The sequence below is a fragment of the Chenopodium album genome, chromosome 15, assembly GCF_948465745.1.
Source record: "Chenopodium album chromosome 15, dcCheAlbu1.1, whole genome shotgun sequence".
Classification (NCBI taxonomy): domain Eukaryota; kingdom Viridiplantae; phylum Streptophyta; class Magnoliopsida; order Caryophyllales; family Amaranthaceae; genus Chenopodium; species Chenopodium album.
This window is the reverse complement of record NC_137848.1, coordinates 23,236,186-23,257,739: the sequence shown is the minus strand read 5'-3', so window position 1 is coordinate 23,257,739 and position 21,554 is coordinate 23,236,186. Positions and strand designations below refer to the sequence as shown.

At 36.6% G+C, this 21,554-nt stretch overlaps 1 protein-coding gene across 1 annotated transcript; it reads right to left on the bottom strand.

Moving 5' to 3' along the window:
• Positions 1-2,108: 2,108 nt before the first annotated feature.
• Positions 2,109-15,573, bottom strand: LOC145582092 (uncharacterized). The gene is made up of 4 exons (XM_081639117.1): positions 14,620-15,573; positions 7,735-8,042; positions 3,269-3,633; positions 2,109-2,570 (listed from the first exon to the last, which is right to left on the bottom strand). The coding sequence occupies exons 1-3, from the start codon at positions 15,486-15,488 to the stop codon at positions 3,275-3,277; spliced, it is 1,536 nt and encodes a 511-aa protein (XP_081495243.1). The 5' UTR covers positions 15,489-15,573; the 3' UTR covers positions 2,109-2,570; positions 3,269-3,274.
• Between the last annotated feature and the right edge of the window lie 5,981 nt (positions 15,574-21,554).

The following is a 21,554-nucleotide window of genomic DNA, read 5'->3' as shown; positions in this document are numbered from 1 at the left end:
GGGAAATCCCTCAAATGAGTCCCATGAGGCTAGATCCCTAGACATCACGGATACGAGGTGGGAGCGATGCCACTACTCCATCACCTCAATCTCATGGGGATATGGTTAGAGTTAAGGAAAAAGTTACTCGTAGATTTGTAATTGATACACCACCTCTAATCTTTTGCCACCCAAGTAAATCCCACTAAAATGAAAAAATTGGCCTTTGTAGCGGGATTATTTGAATGGGCACCAACAACATTATGTAAAGACTAAGGGCCTGTTCTTTTAAGCTTCTGGGTAGAGCAGAGCAGAGCAGATTTTAATAATAATAATGATATTATTATTATTATTATTATTATTATTATTAATATTATTATTATTAGTTATTAATTAATAACTATAATTATTACTTCCTCCGTTTTTTAATATTTGCAACACACCCTTTTTCACGGTATTTAAGAAAAGTGGGTCATATGTGATTTAAAACACTTAAAATGGCGGAGAGAGATTGTTAAGAGTATAACTTAGTGGGCCATGAGATTATAATAAGGGTTATAGTACAACTTTTGACATAAAATACTTTTGAATTATAGTGTGTTGCAGGTATTATGACATTTCCATTTTAGAGAAGTGTTGCAACTATAAAAAAAAACGGAGGAAGTATTTAATATTTATTATTAAATATTAACACATTATTATTATTATTATTATTGTTATTATTATTATTGTTATTAAATATTATTATTATTATTATTAGTATTAGTATTATTATTATTATTATGATTATCTTTAAATATTATTTATTATTATTAAATATTAATTATTATTAAATATATATTATTTAGTATTGTTATTAATTATTAAATATTATTATTATTAAATATTAATTATTTATTATTATTATTAAATATTATTAAATACTAAATATTATTATTATAAAATATTAAATATTATTATTAAAAATTAATTACTATTATTATTATTAAATATTAAATATTAATTATTAATTATTATAAATAATATATTAATTATTGTTTATTATAAAATATTAATTATTATTATCTTAAATATTACTTATTATAAATATAAAATATTAATTATTATTTATTATTAAATATTAATTATTCTTATCTTAAATATTAGTTATTATAATTAAATATTAATTACTATTATTAAATATTAATTATTATTATTATTATTTATTATTTTTAAACAGAGCAAAGTAGAGCAGCTCAAAAGAACAAGGCCTAAATGAAATAGGTTTTCAAGTCCATTATTAGAGTAGCTTCAAGCACTTTCATTTACTCTTCAAGCATCGCCTCTAATATCCAACCTCGAAACGGAGGAAGTTTGGGAAGGGGTAGAAGCATAATGCAAATTGCAAACTATGTTGTCTCTGCCACTGAAACCACCATGCATGTTCTGTATAAATGCGCTAGAGCAAGGTTAGTTTAGAATACAAGAAAATAAAAAAGATGTGGATTTGTGAAAATATCCAAACAAAGATCAAACAATCTCATGGCCTTTCTGGTTTCCCTTTTATTCTTTTTAGTTAGTGGTTGTTGTATTGTTGTTTCTTTGCTAGTGTTCTTTGTCAGGAGAGAAAAAAAAAATAAAAATAAAAATAAAAATAAAAAAATAAAAAAAATTGGAAATCCAAGGAGTTGTATAACACCAAGTCCTTATTCAAAGTCAAATGAACCTCCAGATTTAGGAGACATTAACATTTATGTGGATGTCGATCATCGTTGGAATAGTTTCGATCATGGGCATCTTCCTATGCACCAAAGCAACTATGACTGACGGAAGCTGAAATTCTAGCCATCTATACTGTTCTTCATTGTGCCATGAAAAATAAATGTCAAATCCCAGTTCGATCTACTCCATATCCTATTTTCAGACAAACATAAAATTGACCTGATATCTATCTTCTGAAATCTCACTTATCTGCCTACTTCACCTGATACATTCCCATTCATTAAATAAACCTTCGAAAATAAAATTTTTTATCAAGTACAAATTTTAAATTAATGCATCTTACAGTATGAGGAAAGCTCAATGAACTCAACTATTACTAGTAATTGCGTAAAATATTCACAGGCACAAATGGACCTACGCATCACCAATCACCATAATAACCACTTGCCAATTGCAATAAATTAAGGTTTAAGACAATGCCCATGGATAATGCTGTGCAAATTCACAGGCATACCTATTAGCCTACGTTTCTTTCTAGTCTCCCAATTTACTAGCAATTTCCAATCAACATACAAGAACAGCAGGTCATTAATCACCCTTGCAGGCTTTCGCATGAACTTTAAAAGGAAAAAAAGAAGAAAAAAAAAAAGGTAAGGGGAACTAAAAGAACACCCTCTCTTCATCATTCCCACAAAATCAAGATAATGCCAAGTTGATCAACTAATCGGGCCATCTTTACCACATTTATCATAGATTGCAAGTTGCCAATTCTCAAGAGCTAGCAAAGCCGTGACTCAACCTATACTGCAACCATTGGTGATGTGGATGGAAAGCTGCTTTCAAAGACTTGATACCCACTTGATTTCTTTAACCAGAGCAAAAACAAATCACTGCATAACAATTACAAAGTGTCAGCTATTCTTAAGAAAGGGGATATCTAAACAACTTCAACGATTATCAAAACAATGAGCAAAATCTAAATTTGGCAGTCAATACTCACGCCTACTTTGACAATCAACAATATGAAATTATTGTTGGTTTACATAGGTAGAAAAATAAAAGGATTAAAATTACTTTCTTGATCACCATCAGAGAAATATTTTAGTCAACATTGACATCTGAACACAAAAAATGAACATTTTTACACTAATAATAGTATATGTCACAGCCACAGTTCAATAATTTTACATCTAATGTTCATGAATAGATGGATCAACCAGAACTCCAGATAACAAGAACCCTATGAATGATGTTACAAGGGGATCCCAAATTTCTACCACAAATTATTTCATTAAACAGGGGGGCATGATGTGCGAATGAACATACAGTACAAAGGTAAGAGATCATACCTCATCTCATCTTTGTTCATAAAAGAACATACAGTTCAAAATAAAAGAATATACTGACCAAAATAAATAAACATAACACTCAAAGTAATAAATGAACATGGAAGTATGATAAAAGGAAATGAATGCATAATGAAAAGAACATCAATCTGTATGGTAACCCAAGCTATTTTTTTCATACGGTAACCTAAATTGCTAAACTCATGATAACTAAAAATTACATAGGACAAATAGAGGCTTACCTAAAATCACTTGGATGGTTGGAGTTTCTCAAACTTGCTTTCTATGACAACCTTCTTTCGAGTTTCAAAATCCACTTTGTCTAGGTCAGAGGCTAGAGCAAGATATCCATACAGTATTCTTCTCCTTTCACCTGTCCTCTGATCTACCATTACAAGATTTGGATTGTTCTCCTCATTCTTATCAGTAGTTATCGATTGTACACGGGTCCAATCTCTACGCCCATGGTGATCCTTCTCAAAGTGGTCAGCCAATCGCATGGCCTCCTTCAGGCCTGACTGATCGCTTGCAAACTTAATAAGAGTAATGCCAAGATGGCCATCTCTACTGTATAAGGACTTCGACTTGCCACCAGAGAAGCCAAGATCTGTATAGAGGCAGTAAACCATTAACAAATATGATATAACAATAACAGTGAAAACAGAATGACCACATGATAATTTCATATTCTTTTATGTAATATACCAAATGTTGTGTACACGTCAAAGTTCAAGCTAACAGATTATAAATTGTGTCAAATAAAAGGTATATAGTGTTAGAGCAGACAGCATACCACATCGAAACAGTAGGCCATAATCAGAAACACGGTCTACATGTTAAGTTCTTAGTAATGATAGGGGTGTGCACTACTTGGATTAACACTAATACATAGGTAGGATATATGGAGAATAAAAATTAATTATGGGAAGAAACGATATAAGTACCCTAGTGTACATATTTGCTTAAACAGATTCCTTCAAATTCTCTTTTAATACCAAAAAACAGCTGTATAAGTTTGTAATTGAAAGCTATCAAAGTCCACAAAAACACTACTTGTGGGGCATTACAAGCAAATGCATGTCATCTTTTGATTTGTATTTGCCTCTGATAAAGTCAAATAGGGCTTCAATTATTGGGAAAAAAAAAAAAATAATAATAAGGTCCCCTACAAAATGACCACCAAAATTAAACCTAAAGCAGAAACTATACACAGCTGCTACTGCACCCAGGAACAAAAGTTCTTTGTGAGAGCCATGGACACTGGACCAAGTTACCAGAATCATAAAACTGGATCAATATAACATATATCAATGCCTAGCTAACATTGCACATTCACTGATGCCAACAAAATTCAAAATATATGAATGGCCACTTTTTAATAGAGAATGCAGACCTCATTCACCTCAAGCAATTACCAAAGACAACCCTTGTTGCAATCTTTTTTGTTTTACTAAGATTATACCTTGGAAGGGGACAAATCAAAGGCTAAACAACCTGCAGGAAAGCTAACCCTATACCCAATTCTCACAACTAAGGAGAAACAACCAAAAGTATAGTCACCCTCATGGACATCAAAAATGAATACTCTAACCATACATGGCCCTGTCGTAATAGGAAAAGCTATGTTACTTGGACTCAGATATCCATGTCCGACACGGATACGTGTCTAAGTGTCCGACTCGCCTATTTTTTGAAAATTTTCCATGATTTTGAACTAATATGAAGTGCCTAAGTGTCCTACCTATGTCTGAGTGTTCAGGGTCCGACATGGATACTTGAGGTGAGATGAAGAGTCCGAGGAAAAGGCAACCATCCATGCCTTCAAGTAACATAAATATATCTCCTAACAGCCAATATGATGAATAGATGTAGGTTCTATTCTCCCATTTTCTCCAAATGAAGACTCAAATACAAGAGTGATCCATTACTTCATATAATTACAATCAGATAACTCACACACAAAATAAACAGTACATTGAGACCAAAAGATGCCTCAAAAAAAATCAGTTTTCTCATGTTGTAAATAAGGAGTGCAAATTGTAACAGACCCAAATAACAGAATAAGCAAGGTGTGTAAGAACAACAAAGAAAACATGAGGTACAGGACTATTAAAATGAATCAAAATTACCTAATAAAATCAAGAAACATACAAAACTCACAAATCGCAATCACAAAAATGTATAATTCACTAATCTAGATAAGACTTCACTTATCCAACTCAAGGCAATACAGAGTAGTTGCAATTAAGACAGTCAAAACCCTTAACACACACAAACACCCACTACCCCACCCCTCGCCCCCACCAAAAAAGAGAGAGAGGGGGGATGGATAGGAAAATAGAGCGTAGGCACTGAAGGAAAAGAAGACAGGAGATATAAACCCATAGTTTTGATAAGTAAATCAGTTAACACTCTTGCCAGTCCGGCAGTCATCAAGAAGGAAATCCAACCTCTAGGTTGAACTTTATTCAAGGCAATAAAACTAAGTATTTCAACTTGATTTCATATTCACTTTACAGAACCATAATTTCTCTCAAGCAAAATGCTATAAATAGCTCACTTTTAACAGAGAGTGTCGGTGATAGGGAGGGAAACAGAGAAGGGTTTCATTCCTGCACAAAGGATCAGAAGGATTCAGAACCTTATTCAACAGAGTTGAAGGACAACAGCATTAACAAAGAATATGCCCACTCACTACAAGTAATAAACCAAAAGGAGAAAGAAAGGGGGGGGGGGGCGTTCAGTTAGAGTTTTGGAGGCCTAAAAAAAATAAAGAGCAACCTCTAGTCGTCCTATGATGACTTAAAAAACAACACGCAATTTGTTACAAAGAATACACTAGAACAGAAGGAAATCCCTTACATCCTGTAACTAAGAAAGATCCCAAAATACTCCAACAATTGGAAATAGTACAGACAACAATTATTCCTGAGTTTGGTTTTAAAAGTACAAGTTGTAAACCAGTGAGAGATACTGCTGACAGATAGAACATGTCATTAATATATCTTGTCACATGTAAAGATTACAAGGAATCTAGTTTCTGTGTTGCAAATTAATAGAATAGTAGATAGAAATTAGAGTTGAATGTAGATATAGCATAAACATAGTAAAATCCTTAAATGAATATTAAAAGGGTTGAGTATATAGCAACCCCTCCACGCGGGGACTAGTAACTGCAATCATTTATCATACACAAGGAAATATAATACTCTATCCCCAAATAAGTCACATTAGCCTAAATCACAAGTTTTTAGGGAGGTGAATAATAAAAAGATAGTGGGGTTTGATTGATTGAAAAGGGTTTGGAGGATTAAAAGTGTATAAATAGATACAAAGTAATAAATAAATTAAAAAATAGCGGGGCTTGCTATATTGAAAGTGAATTAAAAGAAAATGTATAAAGGTGATATTGGAATTTTATTTAGGGACAGGTTTTGGGTTATAGAAACTTTATTTCGGGGCAGAGGGAGTATCAAGTTCTAGAAAACATAAAATCAATGTCAAATTTCTGTTATCTTTTTAAATTTAGTATCAGCTAACAAGTAACCCACTAATTAGTACTTACAAAAAAGATTCCAAAAGAAGAAACCTACTCTAGAGCTTCTCGATTTGAATACTTATGAAACTCTATAGACCATCAAATCTAAGGTGTAATAAGAAATTAAGAGCAATATGCCCTGTTGGAGCCATAATGACCATAAATCCCTATAGCACTCTTAGCATATTTAGTAACACTAATATTGCATTCTTTGGCAATTCAAATCCTAAATAAAACTTGATACCATAATTGATTGACTAACGGCTTCAACCAACATAAAGAATGACGAGTCCTCCAGGAGGAGGATGCTAAGAATAGCAAGTAGAAGCAGGAAGAATTAACATCCAACCAACATGAATACATGATACATTATCAAAAAAACTAGCTTTAGTTTTCCAGGTTAGTATTCTCAACTGTAAGACAATAGATGTGCAACAGCGCAATTAGACGCCGAGCATAAATAATCAGCTTCTGATCTATAGAGTTTTCTGCATAATTAAAAAGTGCTCAATCACCCCTTGTTTTCTCACAACTAGCACTTAAAACTCAAACTCAGACAAAAAAAATACAAATTGGATGACAGTTTCTTCTAAACAGTTCATTAAGTTTATCCATGAGCTCAGAAGTATGTAATATACACTGCAGTCAAGATTATACATACCATCTCTAACCTACTATCTGCTTATGAAATTAAAATTTACACAATAGCATTAGAGGGCTCCACAAAAGAAATGATGGAAGCTCTGGCATATACAGAGGTAGAGCAAGAAAGCTTCTAGGAGGAAAAAAAATACAAAAAAAGGGGGGGCATACACAAAGATGTCTAAATGACTTAAAGAGTATACAAGACTTTTCGCAATAATATTCTGGACAATGAGAAGCCAGACGTATCTGTTAAAAAAAACGCAAGTTTCAATGTAGACAGCAAAAATTTAGCTTCTCGGTAAAAATGAAAGTGAGAATGCCAGCTATCAACAAAAAAGAGTTTATAACCCACAAAGGTAATATCTGGATGTCAAACGGATAAATCCAGATCTCCAGTATATCACTAGAGTATAGATCTCATGGATTTAGTTATGTAAGATTACTCCACATGTATGTCAATATAGCAAAGAACAAAGTGGATATGTTATAGCATCCATATTCTATATAGTAAGCTGAGGGTAATACCTCTAAGTTTACTATCCATTGCCTTATTTCCCAAACCCTCCATACGGCCATCTTTACCCTTGCCGGTATTTGTGTTATTAATAATCACCATAGGTGGCCACATGATCAAGTCATCCTGGTATGCAGCCGCTTCTTCGGCAGGCATATGTTGATAGGCCCTGGAAGAATCAGGAGGCCTCATAAAACTCCACCCCATTATGGCACAGAGAGCTTTGTGCAAGCCCAGGTGATCCACTCGCAAATCAGCATTATCTGAGTTGTAAGTATGCATAACAAGAGCATGCATATCTGGAAACTCTTTTGAAGACCTGTAATTTCCAATACCAAGAGGGTCGGACAATGCATAACTCAAATTTTTCTGACATAAAATTAGTTCAGATACATTCAAGGAAAGATAAAGTTCATATACACAGGCATACAGCCCACAACTATCGCACTAATTATATTTTTAGCTGGTTGGTAGGCCAATTCAGGCAAGTAGACACTGAGTCAATAAGAAGTTACTTTTTTTTTTTTTTTTATTTAAGGCTAAAAATTTGTCAAAAGTCCCACTTTACTACAACTAAAAGCCTACTAGTAGGTTTGTAAAACCCTACAAGATAAACTTTGAAAACAATTTATCTAAACTAATATGGATTTTAAAGTTGGATTTTAGACTAGAATAATACTAGATGCTCACATCAATGACTGACATAACAAAAGCAACACATCATAGGTTGCATCTCTAGTATACTGCCACAGTAAACCACTATAATGCAAGAAGCATAAGCATAGCTGTCTTCTCAATGGATACAAAAGAAACTACACTTAACAGAGTTGGAAATATGCTCCTCAAGACAGCAAATTAAAACCAAGCCTCCATTGCCACTTGGCAAGGTTGGTCATCCAAATTACAATGTTACTATTGAATACATAAGATTGAATATGAGCAATAAAAAGAACACACAAAATTAACAGCCAAGTTTCATATCAGTGAAGAGACCTATAGAACTAAGTAAATTCACATAATTACAGCAACCCAGTGAAATGAGGTTGAAGACAAAAGCACAAAACTCCTCGTCACCATAAAGTTGATGAACCCAAATGGTCAAAATACATCTCTTATCTTGATATGCGGATAAATCAATAAGAGAGATGACAGGAACATAAAATCAACAGCCAAGCCTAAGGTAAATGAAAAGACCAGGAGAATGAACCTAGTTCACTTCAACAAACTACAACAATCATCTATGGAAGACCCTCTTTCAAAACCATAATAAAAATAAAAAATAAAAAACAAAAAAACCTCCTCCGTTCTAGAAATATTGCATCATTCGCAAACTTGACACTATTCACACAATCTTCATCAACCAAATATTGTGATTAATACATAAAGAAATATAGTCATGTGAGGTCTTGTTAGAGATTCGTCTCGGTATATTTCATAATATCAACTATGGTGATTATTAATAACACAAATACCGGCAAGGGTAAAGATATATAAGAAAAATATTACAAACATCAAAGGTGGTCATCCAAACATATAATAAACATAAGATCCTTCAAATCAAGGGCATGCAAAAGTTCTGATTTTGTAACTTGGGCAGATCGAATGAGAGTACAACAAGCATACTTCAGGACCCATCATTATAACAAAACATCAGACTCAACAAAATCTGCAGCTGGTCAGTAAAGTTAAGAGCCGCAATTATACAATACACAAAATACCCACCACCATGCTCACAAACAGTAATGAGAGGCCATAGATTAATCCTCTTTTGCAGTATGATGAATTAAGCAATCCAACATTCCAACCTCTCCATCTCCCCACTTAACGCCAACAGCAGATATTATATGCCTTTTTCACAACCTTTGTTCTTCCATTTTCATCTTTTTGAAAGCCCAAACTCATTCTTATGGAATTTCCATTGTTCTCTGGGAGACCAAGAAGTTGAGAAGGCTGTGAAAATAGCAATCCGTAAACAATGACAATTCACTGCTTATTAAAGACCTCCTTCCTAGTCTCTAAAACTCTAAATGCCTGTTTCTCTACCTAAAATTGATAAAATCAGTTTGCATTTGCAATTCCAAATTCTTTGTTGCAGGTTTGCAGCATAAACAACTCACCTGGTACATTGCCAACACAACTATTTTGAATTCCTACTAACATTTGGTACCCCAGTCAATTCACATTAATTTTGGCATCAATATTTCTTGATTCATAATCTAACCTCAATTTGTGTGCTAAGATTCTAATATTCTTGTCAGCAAGGTGTTAATAGAAAAACCAGCATGAAAAAGATAAACCCAGTGACAAAGGTACTACCTCTGTAGCCCATTATTACAGTTAAACCATCCAAAATCAGCCAGCATAATTTTTAGCATGCATACAGAGAGAAAAAGAACAAATCTTCAATTGGATTAGCAGGAAAAGCAACAAGGCAATAATAAGAGTGTCATACTTGTACAATGGTACAAACCAACACAAATAAAAGATATTATATAGATCTAGCACAGGACCCAACCAACCAAAACATCTAACAGATAATGTTAGTATATGGACATGAATATGACAGATAACGACCACTGATAAAGCTGCAGAAATTGTAAGAAGAACAACTTCAATCAACCATAATTGACTGAGTTTGACGTTCAAGCCTTGTTGAAAGCTACAGGAGCTATGCTCAAATTATCTAAAATGCAGACAACATTAATCATGAGATCTACTATGACTTCAAAGTCAAACTAGAAATCAAAAATTAAAGGACCTTACTGCTTCAAGATCCTCAAAGTGACAATGAAACAGGGATTTTTCCTAGAACATGTAATACAAGGGGGATCACAGGCCCATGTCAATCCATGATCCTAAAGTCATATTTACCTATTTCTTTGTTACCTCAGTGTGCAACTTCTTTATACTTTGTGTTGTTTTGCATGTGCCATCCTTAACTTCTATTTGTTTTCTACCCTTACTAATATTACTACAAAAAATGGCTTACATCTGCTAGGTGATTAAAACATATCGTTGGGTCTAAAGAAGGGGATAAGGATGCATATTGCATACAACTTGGATACCTGACAACACTGAATCAAATGTTTGAGAGCCTATAACTTATCTCAACTATGCAAAATCAAAATTGTTTAAGACCTCTCACAGCACTCAACAGAAGACTTTGGTAACCAGAAACAAAGACATAGCACGTGATTCCATATCTAAGACCATCTTCAATTCAAGACTTGTGTGCATCGGTTAATTAAGGAGCTTTAAAGAGAAACAAACATAGATGCTCAAAGGCAAGTCTCAGCATTAAGCCTAGCACATTGCCACTGATTTCAATGGCACAAAAAGCTCAAGGCATGAGAGATGCCTTTATTTATGCATATGTTAAAATTTGATTGAAAAATCTATATAATTATCTTAGACTATATTATTTTAAAAATATAGCTTCTACTTTAAGGGCCTATGTATTTCATCTTTTTACAACAAAGCCTTAGTCCCAAGATGATTTGGGGTCAACTAACAAGAAACATCATAAGGAACCATTCGCCAAAGAAAAAAGGACATACAAGATGACTAGTTGGAAAGTTGGAAAAAAAAAAGGTGTGTAAAGTGAGAAAAAGAAATAACATCCAAGTAAAATTAAAGAGAATTTTAAAAGAGTACCAGGAATAAAATTTAATAAAGGTTTAAAGGAGTGGTAAAACGTGCAAGTAAAAAACATAATGGTTTAAGAAAACTTTAGTAAGTCCAGATAAAATAAGTTAAAATGGAAGAAGTCTTTACTCGCATTTTCAGATAAGTTCAGTTCAGACATAATAAGTTTGACAAAATAAATTTTAGATAAGTTCAGATAAAATCACATAAGTTCATACAAAACATAATATAAGTATAAAATACAATAAGGTCACATGATATAACTTTAAACAAAATAATATGAACCAAGCAAGGCCTAAGTTGGAAATAGAAGCTTAAACATTTTAAAACAAGGAACTAATTAAAAAAATATTTTTTAAAAAAAAAAAATGTCAAATAAAAAAGGCTTAACCCCGCTCAACTTCCACCCCTACTATTTATGGCAGGTTACTTAGATTTACATTTATGTTACATCATAAAATCAAAACCAGTAAAAGATATGGAGTATGTTCTGACAGCCATTCTTTTCACCATAAAAATAAGGGCCAATAGGGATGAATAAGTTCATATAAGAGCTACCAAGTTCACTTTAGCAGATAATAAGTTCAAATATGATAGGAAAGAACAAGGTGAAAACAACCTACTCATCTGAACTCTTTTCTTTTCAATAAAAAGATAATGAAAGAAAAAGAATGAAAAGGAGGGAGATGAGAAGACAGAATCAGCAAAGAGGCTCTCCTGTGAGAAAAACCAAAAAGAGACAGAATGAAGGAAAGACAAATTAAAGAGAAAGATAATTTTAAGCAAAGTGAGGAGGAAAATAAATGAAGAGAGAAAAGCTAACATGCTTCCACACCCACATGAAGCAATATTCCAATGAGAGTATGAAGCTTTCATATGGTAGGATTTTTAAACTAAATTTTTTGAGTTTTAGGTGTTTGGGTGGGGAGAGGGGAGATTGTGTCAAGGTGTGTCTCCAAAGCTAGGTCAGAACCCTAAGCAACACCTCTTAATTAATATTTCAAACCTTGATAGTAAAGGTAAGATACTTTGCGGTTATACCTTCTCTGTTTTTTTTTTTTTACTTGAAACACTTTGACTTTTCAAAAGCGAATGATCTCATTATAGATGGTGCATGCTAAGGGTAAGTCACAAGACTTCAATGAGGGAGGGATAAAAGATGAAAGTAAAACTAGAAGAAGAAAAAAGTATCTTTGCCAATGTAGTACACAAAAAACAATAAGAGTGTAGTAACACACAGCAGTCACCGATGGAAGCTAAATTAACACCCTTTGATGCCAACTACTAAGCAACTTGAATTGCACGGCTCTTTAGTAGAGTGGAATGGCTCAAACACATGCATTCGTATTCACTCCACCTCCATAAACCCTAAAGAAAGGTAGCTCCACTCATGCTCAATTTGTGCTTAAAGGCCTACATCGAGCGTTAATATTCAACAAAATCATGGCATCAGAATATTCAATTAACTACTCCCTCCATCCCAATTTCATGTGCCCAATTTTCAGGGCACATAGTATTAGGAGATTCATCAATTGTTATTATAATTAAAAAAGGTAGAAATGATGGGAGATTGTGGGGTAATCTTATACTAAAAATATAGGAGAAAAGAGATGTGGTGGATCAAGGGTAGAAAAGAGAAGTAATAAAATAAAAGAGAGTCATTGCCAAAAAAATGGACAAACTTTATTAGAATGGGTGAAGAAGGGCAGTGGGCAAAAATAAATTGGGACGAATGGAGTGACAGAGTGACAAGTAGAGTGAGTCTGCATTTTGTACCAGCAACATTCAACTTTGAAGTCAATAAAAGAACTTGACAATTATAAAGAATAATAACAATAGGAAATAGTACAGTAGAGCGCTCTATAAAACAACAAAGATAGTGGATTATAAAAGAAAATGGAGGGCTTGGGTGAATGTGGCATGAAATATGATATGGTACAATAAAGTTATAAAATAACATAGAACATAAAAGAACTAAATATCTCTAAATATAGGTAGCCCTCCGTTAACAACTATCTAGTTTTGGCATGTTGATAATTTGGCATCTAGGCTCCTTCAGTATGACACATTGATTTGTATTAGGTCATAAGTAAAAATATAGATTTAATAGGAAGGAGGGTATACACAATACTAGAAAAATGTCACTTATAGCTGACACTTATAAGACCTCACAAAACTAGTCCTAATCAAACAAATAACAAACCCCAGTGCTTAACAAAGCATGTGGTTCCAACAAACATTTACAAAATACATTTAAACAGCACAGTCAAATGTCTTTTTATGGAATTTAGCCAAAAGCCAAGTTGTCGAGCAACCTCAAATTCATTAGGTCCCAATCAAACAAGTTAAAGTTTTCACTTTTCAGTATGAGATGTTCTAATAAATGCATGCCAATGTCAGACAAAAAACACCATCTCAGATATACAAGTGGATGCCTTCAATGTAAGCAAACCTCCCCAAAGATTACATACAAGCTGCAGCATTGGGCAAAGAACAAAATGATGGCAATTAAAGATCAATCAGATGAGAGCTTTGTGCATTATTGCAACCAGTATAAATATACACTTTGCAGCCAAAGTTAATTAGCCAATAAAAGTATGAATTAACAGCACATACCAAGAGCCCTACTAGCAAACAAGTAACACTACTTCTAGCTGAGCAATATTCTATTTGATGACTACCTTGCTTACCTAATTGTCTGGTTCCCCAAAATACAAGAGCTTTACTAACCGGTATATCATATCAAAGAAAGAACACATCTTAGAAAAATCATATCCTCTAATGTGAGACTAAAATGCTCGAAGGTAAACTTCTTCACTGTAATACCTTTAAAATATATCACCTAAATTGCACTTATACAGATATGGAGAGGGTACAAATACAATAGAGACATGAAAGCAATATATTAAAATAAAAGACAAACACAGCTATATATACTACATATATTTGGAAAACCAAATAAATTATAAAACTTATAGATAACCGAAATTAAAGGCACCTATTTTCGCCATTAATTTCCATATATCTATCGTACCCTCTTCTATCCCATTAGTTTCAGAATTTCAAGAATCTGAGAAATGCTAGAGTCAGGTTCAACACATGTCTAAGCAAATCTCATTCACGTACAATCTCATGCCATTAAAGCAGTAAGAATATAAGTAATGTACTATCTAATCACACATTCAATAGAACCATATTATAACAACAAAACATAGTTAAATTAAAGTATAAAGAGTAGTTTCCCATCAAACCTGCCACAGACGAGGCACTGAAGATGCTTGCCATTCTCTAAGTAATTCTTTTTCTGATTAGGATTCTCGTAAATCAACTTAATAAAATGAAGATATGCCTTCATAATAGGAGGATCAATCCGAACTTCCTGCCTCGCACCCACATTATTACTACCACCACCACTATCAAACCCAGCACCAGCCCTCATAATCTTGGAATTTTGAAACTCATCGTCACGTCTAAAGGGACTACTAGTACCCGAACCCAAATTGGCACCGGCACCGGCATTACCATACTGCAAGAGCTGTTGCTTCTGCCTGGCAAACTCATCCCCATCTCTATCTCTATCTCTCTCCTCCCCAAAACCAAACTTCCTCTTCATCGACAACGAATTAGACCCAAAGGGATGATCCTCCCTACCGCGAAAACCATCCGGGCTCATCGGCCCAACCCGGCCCAACTCATGAGGCGGCCCAAAACGCCCAATTGGGGGTCTAGGAGGTGGGGTGAAATCTTGGTAATCAGGAGGCAAAGCGAAGTAGGATCGAACACTACCGTCAGCAAGAACAATGGTGCGACGATCAAGCATGTGGAACCCATAAGTAGGAGGAGGTGGAGGGCCAACGGAAGACGGGAAAGGTGAGCTGCGTTTTGGGGTGGGTTTTTCAGAGGACGACCTTGTTGCGGCGTTGCTGGTGTTGGTAGGGGGTTTGGCGTTGCTTGGGGAGGGCTTTGATGGGGTTCCGGAGGTGGGATTTGCGGCGGAGGTGGTGGTGAGGGTGGCGGAGGAGGAAGATTGCCAGCGAGATTTGCGTTCGGAGGAAGGAGGAGGACGGTTGTTGGTGATGGTGGTGGTGGTGGAGGATGATTTGGGGTTGTTACCCGCCATGTTTGTTAGGGTTTCAACGATGAAGCCTGATTTTGTTCAGGCTAGGCTCTCTAATGTGACTGCTATTTGTTATATTTCTTCCAACTTCATGCTTCCATTAGTTTCATATATGGAATACCAAAGTTACTCTTAAAAAAGACTCGGCAAACGGGTCATTTGGGTCGGGTCAGTTCAAGTTTGGTCAATTTTGGATCAATCAATATTTGGGTCGGGTTTAGGTCAGGTCGGGTCAATTCGGATTTCGGGTCAATGGTAATTCGGGTCGGGTATCGGGTCAACACTTCGGGTCGAGTTCGAGTCAGGTTAATTCGGGTTGGGTCGAGTCAGTTTTCAGGTTCAATTATCGGGTCAAGTTCGAGTTGGGTCAATTCGGGTTGGGTCAATTGGGGTCGGGTCAATTTTCGTCTATGTCGATGTAGAAATTTGACCAATAATATAATATAATATAATATAATATAATATATATAAAGGGGAGTTTTTTCCCGAGTTTTTAGAGAGCCACGTAGGATTTAATTTTTTCAGCGCACCATATAGGATAATAAATTTTAGTGGTAGCCAATTAAATACGAGATTATTAATTTCTTTTAGAATTAAATAATTTAAATGACACGTAAGCAAAATTGGCGAATGAGATTTCCCAATTTAAATTAATTAAATATAAAATATTATCTTTTGATATCGGAAATTTTATCTAAATATATAACAATTTTTAGCACATAAATATATGTATAAAAAAATTATTTTAAAAAATTCAAACAAACCGTGCATCGCACGAGCTTCATCTAGTATATTATAATTATCAATAAGTATAAAGTATAACAATTGAATATATTAATAATATATTCATTAGACAATTTCAACAATACTATATACACAAGAATGTATTGTTTAATATGTATGACCACTATCATTGAATTGTTCAAAATTCAAATTAGATAAAGTGAACAGTGGAAAAAAATTCAACGTAAGACTTAAAAGAAGAAGCTAATAGTAATAATAATAACAATAACTAGTGTTCTTAATCAAATGGAACTCTTTATGAATTACAAGTACTAAATTACACGCACATCTCAACATTATTACACACAATACTATACTATTTAATATAGGTTAATTTTGATAAATGTTTATTCGGGTAAAGTAATTAAGCCGTAAATCAGTTATATCAATTTGAGTATTTGTTAATTTTGGATCGGATCATTTCGAGTATAGTTTGGGTCACTTCAAGTTTCGGGTCCGTTTGGGTCAATCAAATCGGGTTGGGTTACTTCGGGTTTCGAGTCACTTCGGGTACCGGGTCAATTTCGAGTCAGGTCAATTCGGGTATCGGGTCAACTTCGGGTCGGGTTGATTCGGATCGGGTCAATTCGGGTGTCGGGTCAACTCCACTTCGGGTCGGGTATAGGTCGGGTTGGGTCAGCTTTGTGTTCGGGTCAATTTTGGGTCTACGTTTTCAGGTCACGGGTCGGGTCATGATTGCCAGCTCTATTCTGAATAAACGTCGGGACATTAAAGGTTCCCTTTGTTTTGATTGGAAACATTTTTTAGAAATTTATTTACCATTTTTCATAATTTGATTAGTAAAACTAACTAGTTTGTAACTCAACCGATGCCCGGTTATAATATTAATAGTTGAAAATTTTAAAAAATAATTCACCAAGAATGACTTAGTTATGAGAAGATAAACAAAAATCCACTTTGCAGGCCTTTATTAAATTTAAATAGCATATAAATAAGCAAAAAGTAATTAGCACTAATAAAAAAAATAAGCACACTAAAATAAGCGAATATACTACCTTTGTTAATCGTTATCTGCAAATTTAGAATATTTTATATCTCACAAATAATACCCCAAAGTTGCAAATAACGAATAACAGAGGTAGTATTAGCTGCAAACCAGAGATAAATTATACCTCCAAGAGTTTTGGTTGTAGATTTAATTATACCTCCAAGAGTTTCGGTTGTAGATTTACTATTACAGTCTAGTAATATATAAGAAGAGGTTAACGATTACATTTAGTTTCAATATGTCGGTTGTTTTGGGTGTTTTTGTCCCTCAATTAAGTTACGTCACCAACACTGGTCCTGCGCGGTCCGTACCTGCAAAACACGGAGACTCCGGTTGGTAGGAGCTCCGCCTCCGACGATCAAGTAAGAACATGTAGGAGAATGTAAAGAGTGCGGAAAAGTAAAGTGAGATCTTCTCGGATTCCGATATCAGGTGTTTTATCTGATGAGAGAGAACGTAGGGTAATGTAATAAATGAACGTGCTCCTAAAATGGGGGAAATCTCCCTATTTATAGGGTCATGGGGATACATGCTTATTAGGTCATTCTAACTTAATGGGCTGCGACGTTTTGTTGTTTTCTCGGGAATTGGGCCTTGAAAGCCGCAATTCTAGCTGATATCTGAGGCTGACACGTGTCAGCTAGTGAGTGGCCCATGTTAGACCTGCCCAAGCTTAACACGTGTCCCTCTCTAATTGGGCCACGTGTCTAGGGTATTTTTACCCTAAACATTTGCCCCTCACAGGGGTGACGTGGCAGGCCACGTTGCGCCTGTGACACGCGTCACCCTGTGAATGGTGAACAGTAAAAAAACTGTTCACCTTCTGAGGTATGATGGGGATGCCCCCATCTTACCTCTCTATAAATAGGTTTTACCCCCCCCTCTCTCCCCATCTTTGACCTTTTTCAAGTCTAGAGAAAGAAAGAGAGAGCGTTTCTAGAGAGAGAGACTTTGATACCGCCTGTAGTGATTTCTCAACTGTCCGCTTGCTTTTCCAGCACACTCAACCGGTCACCGTCTGAGGCTGTTTTCAGAGTTTCCAGAGCTAAGCAAAAAGATAACCACCTCTCCTCTCTTCCAGCTTTTTACATTTTTTCCGCTTGTATACATACATTTTCAAATAAAATGGACTCTTTATCGACACACACGGCATTGCCTAGGTCATTCAGCCGGTCTCCTGGTACGGCTGAGTCTAAAGCTGAGGGTGCCTTTTCTGGACATTTGGACCTGCCTTGCTCATCCCCGAATCCCTCCGTCTCTGTGTCTATGCAGGACACGATGGCTAGAGTAAAACAAACGGCTACCAATCCAAGGAGACGGCGTGCTCTAGAAGTGCCCGCCGATGAAGTTATTCTGGATGGGGAGTATGAGGGGTCAACTGAGCAAGAAGGATCCTCTCCGGGTGGCACCCCTACTACTCCTAGTGATGAGATCTTGAGGGAGGCAGACGACAAAGAATCCGCTTCTGTTCATAATACAAACGAGGAGTCAGGCGGCGAAGAGGCCACTGAAAGATCTGGATTAGAGGCTTCCAGCTCTGGCCAAGAGGATGTTGCGACTGACAATCAGTAGCTGGCCAAGGGGCCGTCTGCTTCCAGCCCTACACAGGTAGGTATGTCCCTTAGGGACATTGCTATCTTGGAGGGTAGTTTTCAAGCTTTCATAGATAAACACCCAATAGGGCCCGACTGGGACATAGTAGTGCCACCTGCGGAGGCAACGATGGCCTGGGAGGATGACATTGCTAACGTCGATAACTATTTCGGCTGCTATGAGGCTGTGATTAGAGCCGACCTCCGCTTCCCCCTACATAGGGGAATAAAAAGAATTTTGAAGGGGTATAAGTTAGAAGTCTGGCAACTCACCCCTAATTCGTGGATTAACATTTTATGCTACATAGCCGCCTGTCAGTTCCATGACCTTGAGCTTAGCTTTGAGGCCTTTGCTCACATGCACTACATGAGCAGGGATTTTTTGAGACCACCACCGAACCTTTGGATGATGGGACTCATATAATTGTGCCCAAAAATTGGATACCCCACCTGGACTTCTTGAAAGATGGGGCGTTTCTCTCCGCCTGTGGTCTTAGCACCATGTTTGAGAAACGTATGTGATTTGTTACGGCTGCCATTTTGCTTAATGTTTATTTTCTAACTAACTTGTTGTAAAGTAACTACACAGCCGGTTTTCATTTGCAAAGGAGGCTTTGAAAATGGTGGATGCTGACAAAACACCTGCCAAGTCAGTTGCTCAACTGAGGAAAGAGCAGTTACAACTAAAGAAGGCGGCTTTGGACGCCAAGAAAGATGGGGTAAGGCTCTCCTGCCATGCTTTCTGGTAATTTTTCATTTTGTTCTAATATGCCGTATGTAACCCCTTTGCCTGGTTTTACAGAGTGGCAACAAACCCATCCCCCGCTCCATCAGCAAAATGTTCAAGCGGCCTAGGGACGAGTTAAAGAAGACTCTGGCTAAGGTGGGGAGACAAAACCCTCCCCGACCAACTTCTTCTGCTCAACCGAACCCTATACGCCCCACAACCAGTGGAAAGGGCTCGGCTGAACTCAAGGCCTTGAGCGAAAGCTCAGGGCCGTCTGCAAAATTGTCGGACACTTCTATGGCGTCGAAGAGTGGCGACCACTCGATGCTGCAGCCGCTAATGCAGCGATTGGGGAAGGGGAATCTTCCCAAACTAAAGACCAAGGTAAGAATAAATACTTTGAACCCCCATGGCCACTTGACTTCATGAGAGTCAAGACTCGAGTGAGCCCGTCTGGAGATTCACTTAGCAGCCGGCACAACTTAGGTGCCGTCTATGTTGCCTTCTCACCATGTACTTCTTGTGGTGCAGATGCGTCCAGCAGCCATCTTGACGTCCAGCAGTACGCCAAACGGATGTTTAGGACCCTCACAAGGTCAGAGAAGGACAAAGTGCCTGGGCTGCAGGTGGTCAACTTTGACCAGATCCTGGCCTTGCTTGCTGAGGTAAGTTAAAATTTATTTTAAGTTTTTTACTCTTCTTGCCTGGATTCTAACTTGCCGTCTGTATTATACAGACAATGCTGAGGGTGGACGGGCTCAAGGTCCCGTTCAGGCGAAAGCAAGAAGAGGTAAATGATGCTAAACAAAGGGCCGAAGCTGCTCTCAACTCTGCTCAATATCAAAATACAATGAGTGAAATAGAAATTAAAGCTCAAGAGTTGAAACAGGAGGAGCTGTTCAAGTCCCTGACGGCTGCTGTTGAGGAGGCCAATGCCAAAGTCACCAACTTAGAGTTGGAGCTAAAAAATGCCAAGTCTGAACTGAAGGCTTTGGAGGCGGTGGATAAGGAGAACACTCAGCTAAAGGAAGAGAACAGATGGCTCAAGGTGGAGATGGTTGAAATGAGGAACAACCATAAAGCGGAGCTGTCTAAAGAGCAAGACCGGCTGGTCGCTAAGAATGAGAGAGACACTGAGGCCCGCCTGAGGATGGCTTGGGATCTTGCTCACCCAGGATCTGACTTCGAGTATCTCCGGTTGAGGTATGATTACGCCATTGCGGTGTATGATGCTGAGGTCTTGAAGGAGCAGGCACCGCCTCCATTCAAAGCATGGACCTTGGAGCAAGGTATTAAGGTTTCTGATGGGGAAGAGGAGAAGGTGGAGGACCAAGCTGACCAGGTCTAAACTGATCAAGTTCCCCCTGAGCCAACTGAAGAAAATCTCACTGTCAGCCAAGACCAGCCGGAGCAGACTCAGGAGCCTTAACTTTTTTTGCGGCAGTATGCCAATCTTGTTTTCACCGGCCTGTGAGCCGTTTATGTTTGTATTTTATCGACTGAGGAGTCGGGTAACTCAACAATTTTTTGCCTTTTCTCCGGATGTCTATCCGGTTGACAATATCACCCGGCCTTTTGGTCGGTTTTGAATTAATGAAGTATGCCGACTGAGTCGGTTTTGTTCAATTTGTTTTAATTTTTGCACTTAAATTTTTGCATACATATATACTTGAATTTTTGCAATTTTTGCCTAACTCTTTAATAGCATGCGGCATTTGACAATCCGGCTATACTTGCCCCTAGGCGGCTGTGTAATTTGTTTAAAAGCTTGCCGGATGATTGACTTAGGAACTTTTGATACTTTAAAGAGTATGAGATTTCCTAAGTCAATCAATCATAGTAGTGATTGCCCCAAACCAAGTACGCAGCCGTCCAAGCATACAAGCGGGTAGCCGTCAGCCCAGGCGGGGAATTGGTTGTACTTAACTTCTTCTCCCCCGTCTGGGGTACATTAAGGA

Excerpts from the sequence above, each read along its gene's own strand:
- LOC145582092 (XM_081639117.1), bottom strand. The coding sequence starts at position 15,488 with ATGGCGGGTAACAACCCCAAATCATCCTCCACCACCACCACCATCACC. Across the intron at positions 8,043-14,619 it reads CAGTGCCTCGTCTGTGGCAG|GTCTTCAAAAGAGTTTCCAG; the intron begins GTTTGATGGGAA and ends TGGAAATTACAG. Across the intron at positions 3,634-7,734 it reads AATGGATAGTAAACTTAGAG|ATCTTGGCTTCTCTGGTGGC; the intron begins GTATTACCCTCA and ends GCCTCTATACAG.